The sequence below is a fragment of the Lissotriton vulgaris genome, chromosome 4_1 (assembly GCF_964263255.1).
Source record: "Lissotriton vulgaris chromosome 4_1, aLisVul1.2, whole genome shotgun sequence".
Classification (NCBI taxonomy): domain Eukaryota; kingdom Metazoa; phylum Chordata; class Amphibia; order Caudata; family Salamandridae; genus Lissotriton; species Lissotriton vulgaris.
Window position 1 is genome coordinate 2,049,656,755 of NC_141691.1, and position 13,526 is coordinate 2,049,670,280.

At 46.0% G+C, this 13,526-nt stretch overlaps 1 protein-coding gene across 2 annotated transcripts in view; it reads left to right on the forward strand.

The window, feature by feature from the left end:
- The window catches only part of MROH1 (maestro heat like repeat family member 1), a 2,204,128-nt gene that overhangs the window by 1,338,687 nt on the left and 851,915 nt on the right, over positions 1-13,526 (forward strand). For both annotated transcript variants that reach the window (XM_086966435.1, XM_086966436.1), the window contains exon 25: positions 6,670-6,749. In XM_086966435.1, the coding sequence (XP_086822561.1) occupies positions 6,670-6,749 (80 nt within the window). The remainder of the gene's footprint in view (positions 1-6,669; positions 6,750-13,526) is intronic.

A 13,526-nucleotide genomic window follows, 5' to 3' on the forward strand; every position in this document is an offset into this window, starting at 1 on the left:
TGGTTCTTGACGGGTGGCTCTGTCTGGGGGCGGTTCATTCCTCCTTTGGTTCTTTGGAGGATGGGGTCCCGGTGTTTCAGTGCCCTGCTGCTCTGGCTACTCCAGGTTTGGGGGGGGGGGGGATTGCTTTCTATCCCTATCCTCCCTCCCCTCCCTTCCTTCAATTGCTATCCTCTGATTAAGGGCCATCTGGCCATGTCTTGCCCTTGCCCCTTGTGGGGAGTGTCCCTTTATGTTGGGTTGGCTTGGAGGTTTGTTGTATCTGTCTGTGTTGGGACTCGTCCCTTTCCTTGCTCAGGTTGGGGGTGGTGGGTTTCCTACGTGTATTATGTCCTTACGCATGTTCCTTGCCTCTGGGGCACAGAGGTGGGAGGCTGTCTATGTGCTGGCCGGGTGGTTGCGCAGGGCTCTGTTTCTTCTTCTTTCCCTGCCTTGGGTTCTACGGTGTGACACTACTGTGGGTGGTGGTGTTAGTCACCGTTTCTTTCCAAAATGTTCTGCTTTTCGCACACGGTTTCCATGCTTCCACAGTTTTTTATCTGGTGGTTCCGTGTTGTGGTGCAGATAAGTTCTCAGATGAAAATTGTCGTAGGCGCGCTATGGCGGGTCTTATGTGACCTCGCTGACGTCACGTGCGCGGACGACGCCTGGGCGGAGTCACATGATGTCGTCCCGCCCCCGGTGCACAGGGATGCTGTGGCAAAAAGTTTCCGGATCCAGTCTCACGTCTGGGAGTAATTCTACGTGAAGGAATCTGCGGCTAGAATCGTCTCTACTTCTTCATGTAATATGGTGCCTTCTTGATTCACCTTTGCTAGGAGACTCTTTTTTCTCTCTCCTATTGCCGTCCCCTCCTTCCGCCTTCTCTGTTGACTCCGGGTCATGGGTTTCTTTTAGTCGTCCTCTTTGGGGATCGGTTGTGATCTGTTTCACACCTCCATTAATGTAGGGGAAGTGCCAGTCTTTCCTGCCTTTTTACAGTAGACTGTGGTTCTTTCTATGCTCTTTACTTGCCGGACAGAACAGTTCTAAATGATACTGACAGTCTATTTCTGTCTGTTGAGATATTCTCTCTTGTTACACTTTGGGAGGGGTCTTTGCTTCACTTGCGGGTCTCTTTCTCATGGCTTTCACTTCTATGAAGGCAGTGTCTACTTCTGTCTTTTATAATGGTGTCTTGCACCATTCTCTTTCTTTATTCACAGATTTTTCATCCATTGCACATTGTTCTCATACTTTCACAGTTTTGGTTGGTGGCTCCTTGTTGTGTCGTGGAAAAGCTTCTCCAACGAAAACTGACGTCAGCGCGCCGGGAGGGACTTATATGACCTCGCTGACGTCACGTACGTGGACGACGTCAGGGCGGCGTCATGTGGCGCTGTCCCCGGCATGCAGAGGTGCTGCTGCAAAAACAAATTCCGGATCCAGTCTGCCGCCTGGGGATTTTCTAAGTTAAGAAATCTGTGGCTAGACAACGTCTTTACCAGATACATCGTAACTGAAGGTAAGTAACCTGTACGGCAGGAAGCATTATCTTGATGCCAAGTCACCCAAGTTATTTGTGGAAGGTGCAGTATCACTCTTGATACTATATTGTGTGGTTGGTTTTCAGTTCCTGCGTGGTTGTTACTTATTATATTGTCTGTGATCTTCGCCACAGTTGTTATAAGGAGCTCATGCTCTTTTTCTTTTAATTCATACGTACATCTGGTCTGTGGTTAATTTTGACCTGCTACTTCCCTTTGAGATTTGGTAGGATTGGTTCGCAGACAATTCTCCAGGTGGATATAGCCATGGTATTTAATTCAAAAGTTAAGGAATCTGCGGCTAGATATCACTATTAGATGAGCAAGTTACTTACCTTCAGTAACTTATTATCTGGTAGAGACACAGTCTAGCTGCAGATTCCCTAATGTCCTACCCATCCTCCCCGCTCTGCGGACGACCTGTAGTGTAGGGGTTCTACCCTTTTTCAGAACTGTTTTTATACACCAGTGATCACTGTTTCACTTAATATTAATTTGCTTCACGTAGTTGTGTGATTCGATGGACTGTTTAGTGTTACCTCTTAGATCTTGATCCCCCAACTCCCCTCCCCCATAGGGGCCCATATATATTCCTATGCTACTTACCTACTTACCTACTTACCTATTTCTGAAGTATTTCTTGTTTGTATTTAATAACACTGGATAGATTTACCAAAATAGTGCCTAGTGTGTGCTAATAAATACAAAGTATTTTTATACTCACCTGTTCTCGGTCTCCCTTCTGTGTAAGCTTAAAATTGATTATATAGTAAATTTACCCACTTTACACTCTCCTGAATACGCCATAGCTGCTCTGCGTGGCTACCCCTTAAGAGCATTGGCTATCATGGACCTAAACACTATCACGCAGGTTTGCCTTAACTCCGTGCACAGTGCTTCACCATAGGTGGATACTAATAATAACCCACATTTATAAAGCGCGATCAATCACCCGTAAGGGTCTCTAGGCGCTGGGGGCCGTCGGGAAGATTAAGCAAGCTATTGCCCAGAGTCACATGGTGCTGGGCTAATCTGCCACCGGCGCCGGGGTTCGAACCGTGATCCCCAGATTCCAGCGTCAGTCGCCCTAGCAGCGGCACCGCACCTCTCACTATATACTGAGCCAGCCTCCTACAGACCCCTCCATTACCCAACCAGATCGCACTGTAGTGACGATGCATCACTCTGTGGATGAATGGCCATCTGGGAGAGGTGGAGCTAAGAGGACTCTAGTGTCAGGTGGAATCCTGACTCCACATTAACTTGCTGGCGCGCTGCTTGATTCGTTTGACATTGAAACGGGGCAGGGTGGGGGCTTGAACCATCGTCAAGATGTCCTGCGTCTCTGAACATGTCTGGAACAGAAAGCATATCCCTGGTGATTCAATACCTGGCAGGTTCTCTGAATGCAGGACAGATGAACTCTGCCATCTGAAAGACATCTAGCCACAGATTCCTTCCCCTAGAATTCTCTCCTACTGGATCCAGACATTTTTTCCCAGGAGAACCTATGCACATCGGTTGAGGGGGTTGTGCGACTCCTTAGCGACGACGTCCACCGGATGTGACAACGGAGTCCAAATAAGCCCTTCCCAGGTATGCTGACGTCCGTTTCTTCCATTACTAATTATTGCACCAAAACGCAAAGCTACAATAGAAACTGGATATGAAAGTGTGCCAAAATTATATTCATCTTTGAACCAATCACATCAAATGTAATAAATCAACCATCACAAGTGGTAATGTACTATAAAATATTTTCGAGAAACTTATCTTGTAGGTAAAAACAAAACAGTTTTCAGAACGAGAAGGATGGGTGGGTCAGTAAGGAATCTGCGGCTAGACTATGTCTCTAATAGATAAGGCGTTACCAACGGTAAGTGACTGATAGAGACATCTAACCACCAATTCCTTACCTTAGAATTAGATACCATATGAACACCACCACTGGAGGTGGGCCTGCAATCTGACCTTACCCAAAAAAACTTCTATTAACCATCCGGTCTACTGAAAGACAGAAAAGTCCAGTGGAGTGAGAAAATCAGGTGAGAAGGACAATACACCTCACCTTAAGCAATGTGGAAGAACCCATCATAATAAACGTAATGACAGAGATGGGGAAGCATAGATAGATAGAACCCATGGCAATGGAAACACATTTCTAAAGACACTAATCAATATGATTTGACATATTACTCAAACAAGGTGGGAATTGGAATCATGAATATCTGAAGCCTAGAAGATCATGGCCACAGGGACCATAGCAGAGCAAAGCTCCGCGTACCAACAGCAATTGAGACTATCTGGGATGAAAACACCAAGAAGAAGTCTCGAACACAGGTACAGTAGAGCAAGAATGAGGCATGCCTCTACTACAAATCTGCGAGGACAAAACAACAAGTCTTGTCCTGGGAGAACTCCAGACAAAAGAACACCAGTAGAAACACCCAAGGGAAAACCACAGAACGGTGGAGAAGAAAAACAATGCACACAAAACTATTTTGAAAACTATGTCAAAGGTGACACAGAGCGGATCATGAATGGTGTCTCCATCTGAAGGTGGTGCGAGGTCACTCTCAACAGTGGGGTGAGCCTTGGTTGGATCAAGGCCCCTCCGTCCAAGAGCACGCAATGTCAGTAGTTTTGCTGCTAGAGTTTCCAAGGCAGCTCTCTTGGAGAGGCTTTTCATCTTAATTGAAGCAAAGGCCTGGTATACCCCTTTCCGCCCATATCACTCTTCTCCAAAGTGCTCAAGAAGATCATGAGCATCCAAGCCCAAATCATCCTTGTGGCTTAGGACTAGGGAAGGAGAAACTGATCCTGAGCTTCTCCAATTGAATATATATCATCCTATCAGGCTGCGCCTTCGGAAGGATCTTCTGTCGCAGCAGCAGGGGAGAGTCCTCCACTGGAACCTATCCACTCTGTGCCTCTACGCCTGGAGTTTGAGTTGAGGCATTTTGTAATATTATTTTGGCCGACAGGCGTCTCTCCACCAAGACAGTAAATGCCTGCCAATGGAACAAATTAGTAAAATATTGTACAGAAAGGTCTATTGATCCTCTTTCTGCTCCCCTTTCTCAAGTTTTACTTTTTATTTTGACCCTTTCCCAGCAGAGCTCTGCACTGGGCATCTCTCAAAGTGTACCTTTCGGCCTGCCTGCCTTCCTGAGGCCTCCAGACCAACCCTCTTTATTTAAAACACCTATTGTAAATCGCTTCCTCAAAGGGCTTGTACATCTGTTCCCACCTTTCCCTTTCGTTAAGCCTCAGTGGGTCCTTAATTTACTTTTTACCTTCCTGATGTGTGCTCCATTCGAACCTCTGCACAACTTCCCCCTCCGGCTGCTTACCATCAAACTAGCCTTTTTAGTGTCAATCGCATCTGCAAGGAGGGTGAGCGAACATGTTATGTAGGTTTCCTTTTCTGACAATATTCCCTGACAAATAGGTGTGCTTCGCACTAGGGCCTCTTTCCTCCCAAAAGTGGTAACACCATTCCCTGTGGGGCAATCTGTCATCTTGTCCTCTTTCTACGCTCCTTCGCACCACTCTAAAGAAGAGGAGCAACTTCACCATCTGTACGCAAAAAGAGCATTTCCATTCTACCTTGATCGCATTAAAGAGTTCCGGGTGGACAACCAACTCATTTTGAGGTACGTTGGTACGAAGACTGGTTGTGCAGTGCATAATAGTACTATCTGGTGATGTCGTCCTCTGCATCAAAATGTGTTTTGCTCTGGCCAAAAAGCATCCTCCTGAAGGCTTAAGGGCTCATTCTATCAGAGAGAAGATTGCTACCACGGTATTGCATAGCGGAGTTCCAGTCCTTGACATTTGTCAGGCAGGGACTTGGGCATCCCCGTACATGTTTACCAAGCACTACTGTCTGTGTAGTTAAGTCCACAGGGACGGCCTTTTTGGCCTCTGTCCTGCAGGACTTCTGGTCTAAACTTGTCCACAGTCCCTCCTCCGGGGATGGTATTGCTTGGTTATCTAATCAAAGGCAATAAATATGCATCTGTGTGTCTCTACCAGATAGACAAGTTACTTACCTTCTGTAACGCCTTATCTGGTAGAGACATGATCTAGCTGCATATTTCCTACCAACCCACTCATCCAGTTACAGCTGATCCCTTTTAGGGCTCTAATTAGTCAGACCACACCAATGTCAGTGCACTTCATGGCTGTGCGTTTATGGTGTGGAAAGTCGTGGAAAGTAACTGGCGTCATGCTTGCCAAGGTGGTGCCTATATTGATGACGCAGACATCACAACAGCGCCGACAACGTCACGCGGAGCCGACAGACGCGGCCTACCGACGCACAAGGGCATTGCTTGAAAAAAAATCTTTCTGATCCAGTCTGATGCTAGAGAAATTCAAAGGTAAGTAATCTGTGGCTAGATCATATCTCCATCAGACAAGGCGTTACCGAAGGTAAGTAACTTGTCCTTTATCAAATCAAACTCATGTTTTCATAACAGCCTTCAACTGCAGATCAGATACACCCTTCCTTTAAAAAAAAGTGTATTTTATTTATAAATCTACCATTTTAGAACAGTAAAACAGTTAATTAAAAACACATTTCATGACTGTTATTAGGAATGAGATGCACAGGGGCCATTACTGTCTTTTTATTCGCATATGCGATGTGGGGAACTTAAGCAGTCGTCCTGGTCATGAGAAAGCTCCTTTGTCAAACAGATGTCACTATCGGCACTCTAATTCAACTTTGTAAACCTATCCGATCAAGCTTCACATGGAAATTATACATTACATTTTTAATTTGCCAGAAAATAAGAACATTCATCAGAAGCAACGCCTGAAGTTAAGTAACATTTACATCTTTGTTTCTGCAGAGGTGAGGTGATGTTGCTGTTGATTTTCACAAATTGTTTATTCCAAACTGTCCTCTGAACCATAAGGATTAAGGGAAGTGGTAATCCTTGAAGTATGTTAAGAGTGAGTAAGAGAAAAATCGAAAGGGAAGGAAGAGAGCGGACTGGAGAGAGGGAAAATGGACAGAAGACAGGCAAAACAAGAGAACCAACAGGATATAGTAGACCGATAATGATGTAGAGTTGGAGAGAGAGAGAAAGAACATGAGACGAATAACCAGGTGTTTTCTTTTTATTTCTTGTAGGAGTTTATAAAGTCGGAGCCTCTGGAGTCTTTGAAGTCACCTCTCCGTCAGAGGGCAATGGTCTGCTCTACACATCTTGTGTATCCTTTCTTGATCACCACCATGTCGTCTGTGCATTAATTCACTTTCTGACCTTCTCTTACTGACAGTCCATGAATTGTATATTATGAAAGTAGAGCAGGGGATTATCTAAGTGTGTATTCAGAAGCAGAGACAGACGAATCTTATATGGATCATGCTGAGCATCTTAGGAGAAAACCTAGTTTTGATGTTTTGATTGAATGCTAGGGTAGAGATCTCAGCACAGGGATGGTATGTCAGCAGTGTATTTGTTCATATGTAGGCATTTTAATAACGTTAGGTTTAACACTGCACTTAAATAACTGTAGCTTAGTTTTTATCCAATGATGTCAACCCCTGATGTTCATGAAGATAAGAAATGATTTTCTGAATTGTTTCAAATACAAGAAGGCAGAGGTTGCAGAGTCCATTAAGGAAACAAGACAAAGTTGGTACTGACCCGCGCTGTGGCGCTGCCACAGCGCATCCTCACTTCTCCGGAGCAGTCTCCATCTCGGGGTGGTGCCTGCAGCTGGTTTCAAAAAGAGCAGCTCTCCTGGTTTCTCCTCCTGGAGAAATGTTTGCAGGGACATCCCCACCTCTCAGCTCAACAGTCCCCTTTCCAAAGCAGATATTAGCAGCTGATTGCAATCTTCTAAGGCGATTGTCTTCACTGCCTTAGCTGTCAGTCAGTCTCCACTCTTGGGACACAAAGGTCCAGTTGAGTACATACTCCTTTGATTATGAGAATTCCTGAAACAGTTAGTGGAATCTCCAGCCTTTTTAAACAATCCTTGTAGGCATCTTGTAGTACATAGGTTACTTGTGTTGTAGTTCTAGCCTTTATAGAATGTTAACTCCTTCGACGCTCATGACCAGCTCAGCTCGTCATGGTGTACACCTCCATACACTCATGACGAGCTGAGCTCGTCATGAACAATGGGAATAAATGAGTGCCAGCACAGGAGGAAAATAACACTAGCATCGATGGTGTTAATTACTTGACCTGTATTCCACCAGAATGCTCTTGTGTTGCTGTTCCATGTTTGCTTTTAAGCAATTGTTCTATTCCACATCAGTTGCTTGCAGCCTCTTCTCCACATCCTTTTTTTAATTTGGAGAGACAGCCCATAAAATATTTCTACAGAGTTCCTTCATTTGGAGTAGTGGCTTCAGGCACATCACACACAGTCTTCTTAACTCTTTAGGTGATAGCAAGAAGGAGGAGGAGTCTGCGAAGCGCTCTCTCAAGACTACCCAAAAAAGTGGTACACAAAGGAGGGGGACAACCATCGCACTTGCAATTAGCTAGCTTTTGGATGCAGCGCCTCTAGTAGATTACAGGGAAGGACGCACCCAAGGAACACACTTGCATTTCAAACATGTCCCTGTCCCCTGACTCCCACACCCAGTGATTTTGTTAACCACCAAAAGGTTAGGTCTAATTTGGGGTTCTGCAGTTTACATTGTCCATCTAGAACATAAGCTTCATCCTCCATTTCGGAAACAGTAACCACACAGAGAAATCTAAATTGATGTGGTCATGTCCATGGCTAAAACAAAACAACAGTTAGAAGACGCTCTCAGGGAATGTTTTAAGACCTAACAGGGATATACTCCCCATACTCAACATATAATACACAAACCTACCCACAGTCTAATCTGACAATCTCTGAATACTCCTGATCTCCATCCTGACAGCGGAGTCCGAGCACTATGTCCGATGCCCGGGGGAGTTTCTCTGTTCAGCTATTGAGGACACTGGCCTGTGTTCATTCCCTGACTGTCACCTACCCAGCTTGACTTAGAGCACAGTTTGGGCACAGTTTCTCTCACCATCTCCCTGTCTCACAACCCCCCCCCCCCCCGCCCCCCATCGTATTTCTGTAACTCTGCTTTTTCATTGTCTCCTATCTAGCTATCTGTTCCCATTTATTTATTTATTTATTATACTTCCTTTGCTCCTATCCCTCACCTGAATCTTTCCCCTTGCCCACTACACCGCCTAGCCCCCTGTTCTTTTGTGCCCTTTGACTTAGCACTCCTTCTTCCCTTGTTGGGGAAAGAGCTAATATTTATACTCTGGAGTTTCAGCGAACCCGCTGAGAGAGTCCACAGCACCTAGGGAGCCACTCACAGCTGAGGTATTGTATGGCACCCCTTGCCAAAGCATTCACTCTCCCCTTTTTGGGTAAGGATCCAGTATGTAGGCTTTGGAGTCTCAGAGACCCCTCTGAGAGAGTCCACTGCGTATAGGGAGCCTCTCGCAACAGAGATGGAGAAATGATACCACTTCCCCTGGGATCACAGCTTACTGGACTTTTGACGCAGCTCTGACTCGTCCACCGGTTTGTGTCCCAGTCACCCCAGTCCTTTTTCCATGCTGTCTCTCATCCTCCCCTCCTCTTCCCTCCTCCATTCTGTCTTCTTCCCCTGCTCTTACCCCTTACCCCTTCCTCCCCTGAATTTCTCTGCTTGCCTGCTTTTTCCCTTACGTATATGTCCTTTTTGTTTGTCTCAACCTTACTTGTCACTATGTTGCCAGGCTCTTATAACTATGTAACCTTTGTAACAATGTAACCTGCAATTATGGTCTGAATGCTCATGTAAAGCGCTCTGATAACTCCGGGTCTAGCCAGCTCTATATAAAACCTTTAAAATAAAATGAAAAAAAAATAAAAATTAATTCTAAAATCTATCTCACTGACAAGTGGAACCTTCTATATCCTAAGTGCAGAAAAAGGGGACCTTATTACTGGTATGGATTGCCATCAGTCACCAAATTAGTCAATCAATCAGGACATTTGTAAAGCGTGCTACCTACCCGTGAGGGTCTCATAGTGCTGGGGGGGGGGGGGGGGGGGGGGGGGGAGGCTGCTGCTGCTGATCGAAGAGCCAGGTCTTGAGAAGTCTTTTGAAGGCCGGAAGGTCTTGGGTCTGCCGTAGGTTGGTGGGGAGGGTGTTCCAAGTCTTGGCTGCGAGGTGGGAGAAGGATCTGCCGCCGGCAGTTGTTCTTCAGATGCGGGGGACTGTGGCGCGGGCGAGGCTGGCGGAGCTGAGCTTGCGGTTACGGATGTAGAAGCGGAGTCGTCTGTTGAGGTATGCTGGGCCGGTGTTGTGGAGGGCCTTGTGTGGGTGGATGAGGAGCTTGAAGGTTATCCTCTTGCTGACGGGGAGCCAATGAAGATCTCTCAGGTGGGTGGTGATGTGGCTTCGGCGGGGGATGTCGAGGATCAGTCATGCCAAGGTGTTCTGGATGTGTTATAGCAGTCTCAGGAGCTTGGTTGACGTTCCTGCGTAGAGGGGGCATTTCCGTAGTCCAGCCTGCTGGAGACGAGGGCCTGGGTAGCTGTTCTTCTTGTTTCGGTGGGGATCCACTTGAAGATCCTGCGGGGCATTCGTAGGGTGTTGAAGCAGGATGAAGAGATGGCGTTGACCTGCTTAGTCATGGAGAGGGTGGAGTCGACGATTAGCCCCAGGTTGCGTGCGTGGTCGGTGTGTGTCGGGGCTGTTCCCAATGATGTCGGCCACCAGGAATCGTCCCAGGCTGAAGGGGTGGAGCCGAGATCAGGACCTCCGTCTTGTCCGAGGTCAGCTTCAGACTGCTGTTCTTCATCCATTCGGCAACAGCCTTCATTCCTTCGTGGAGGTTGGTTTTGACGGTGTGAGGGTCTTTGGTGCGGGAGATGAACAGCTGGGTGTCATCGGCGTAGGAGTTGATGTTTAGTTTGTGCTGTCGGGTGACGTGGGCGAGGGATGCCATGTAGATGTTGAACAGCGTTGGGCTGAGGGAAGAGCCCTGGGGTACACCACAGATTATCTCGGTGGAGCGGAAGGGTGGGAGACGGACACTCTGAGTTCTGCCAGAGAGGAAGGTGCCATCCTTTATCATCATCTGGGTCTCCTCCTAGTGTCTCTATAGTAACTCGTTGGTGGTCAAATCAGGACCTGTTGGTAATGTCCTAAACCAACCTACGAGTAACTAAGTGACCTGCAGATGCGAATAATTATATGACGTGATGGGGAGAAAAACAATTTTTGCAGTGCAAAACAGATTTCAAAAAGAGCATTTAAAATTGGGCAATGAGAGAAAAAAATATTTATTAGTATTTCTCAGTGCTCAAGACTAGAAACAGTGCAAGAAAGACCGCTTTCAACAAATAACTGTCATGGTGGTTAATGGGGTCGACATGTTTCAGCAAATGAGGAAAAAAAGTAATCCTCTCCTTCCGCAGGACCTCTAATAATTGCTACTCCAACGTGCATAAATAATAATAATAAAATTCAGTGAATAATACTGTCTGGAACTAATACAACCATGTCACCTGGGATCCTAGGTGTACACCAAATCCTCTGCGGGTGACATTGTGCAAATGGCCACTGTAACATAAAAAAATAATGTCAATCAACCAACTTTTCTGGTCAGTGAGGTAAATACATGTATATAGATCCTCGAAACGATCAAGTTCCAACATGGGCTGGAGCTGGATAGAGCCCATAGAGTTCCAACTTTCTCACAACGTATGACAAGAGGCCCCGGTCCGCTCATATGCAAACCAGTCCGGTACCAGCATACGGAAGCTATTCTGCAGTATGCTAGGAAAAATCAACACATCACCTGGGAAGGAAACCGCATCATATTTACTCAAGATTACTCCAGAGAAACAGTGGAACTACGAAAAGGCTTTCTGGCTCTGCGTGAGAAACTACGTGCTAGAGACATCCAATTTTCTTTTGCAGGTCCAGCAAAATTCAGGATCATTGACCACGGGCGCCCACGTTTTTTCTCCAGCCCACACGGCCTGTCAAGTTACCTAAATGGATCACCTCAGCAAGAAATCGACATATCAAGTGGCCCTTCCAATAAAAGAAAACCGAAGTCTCACGACAAGGGAAGTCAAGACTAATCTCACAGATTTTACTACAATCCTAATGTTCAGCAGCAGTGTATATCACACCAGGATGATTTAATCGACGATCCTACTCTTCCAATCTGCCTTGATCTTTACAGTTACCTTAGTAGCGTCGTCACTTACGATCTAAATAGCAGGTCTGCCAGTCTCACGATCCGCAATGTTTGCATAACTGTCTCCATGAAGAATATGCCTTATGTAGCCACATCTCTAGTAATGTCTGATCGACATAACCCGGTGTTCAAGTCCTGTATATGTTTTGACTATGACGATTAATCCCCAGTCTGGTGCGCAAATGGCACCGGGATCCTCAAGTTTGGTGGAACTTGAAGTCAAGCTGGTCAATCTTCATAGCTTGCTCAGTCTCCAAAAGAAAGGCCGGACGCTGTTTCTTCTTCGAATATTAATCACCGTGGTAACTTCTACTCTATTCACTATAGTACAAGATATGTTAAGTAATTGTTAAGCAAAGATATTGTTCCGCTAGAAAGAACCATCTGTATAGTGCCTCAAGGAAATGATATTGTTCGTAAAGTTTAATTTGTAGCTAAGGGTTTGATCTCTACGTAGTACGAAAATCAGTATTTTTCGCACACATAAAAATAGGGTACGACCTCACTGTTTCAGTTACCTATGCATTTTCCTTTGAGAGCTTAGACAGTACTGCCGTCGCAGCACTTAAATTTCGAGTTTCAGGGGGGGAGGGCAGGGGAGGGGGGAGAGGAGAAGAGGGTTGGGGGGAGGGATGGGGGAGTGGGGGTAGGGTGGTGGGAAGGTTGTTCGACATGGGGGGAAACATGGATGTTTCAAGAAAGTTTTTGCTGTGCTCTATTCTCTTCTCTCCTTTTTCTTTTCCTCTTTTCTTACTATCTTTCCTCTGCTGCCATCATGGACACTGTCCACACATTACTCGCACCAGCCACTTGTCATTATCTGAAGTACCGCTTACTACACGTATTCTAACGTCAAGGACAGATACATACAACATGATTCAGATGTCTCTCTTTGGACTGCCAAGCCTGAAAATGCAGTCAAATACTCCCACACATATAACAGGTCTGTCCCAACGTACATACACTTTCAATCTCTGTCATGGCTCCAGATAAAGGTTTAGCAGCTTGTTTGAATATAGTCTCACTCAATGTTAAGGGGCTTAATCACCCAGTCAAACGTAAAAAGATTTTGGACTATCTTTCTAAAACTAAAGGCGATATAATTCTCCTACAGGAGACCAAGCTTTCCCAGGAGGATGCGGAATTCTTTAAACAACACTGGACCTCCCACACACTATGTTCGCCGGCTAATCGCAAAAAAAGGGGGGTGATCACCCTTATCGCCAAAAAGTCGAATCTAGCCCTGATCTCTCACTCTACCGACGCGGAGGGTAGACTAAGTATTGCCCATCTCCAAAGGGATGAAGACCATATACACGTGGCGAATATTTATGGGCCAAACGCTGACCTACCTGAATTCTGGAAATATATCTCGAGAGAACTAGAGAACATCCCCCAAGATGAGCTCCTGGTGGTGGGCGGGGACTTCAACCTCCCACTTGACCCTCTACGAGACAGGCAATCTAAGTGTACCTATCACCCCTCACGCTCTCAAGAGGCTCTATCGCGTTTATGCCGTAAATTCCACCTACATGGCTCGTGGCCTCTACAACACCAGGACGGACGTGACTACACCTTCTATTCCCAATCACATAACTCCTACTCGTGAATAGATTTATTGATCTCAAACCCTTTCACAAACCTTATTGACGAAACAGGTATAGCTCCCATCTTAGTGTCTGACCACTCCTGCATACACATGAAGCTAGCAGGGTCACACACACTTATACATCCGAAGAGGTGGCGCCTTAATGAGGAGATTTTGTTGGTC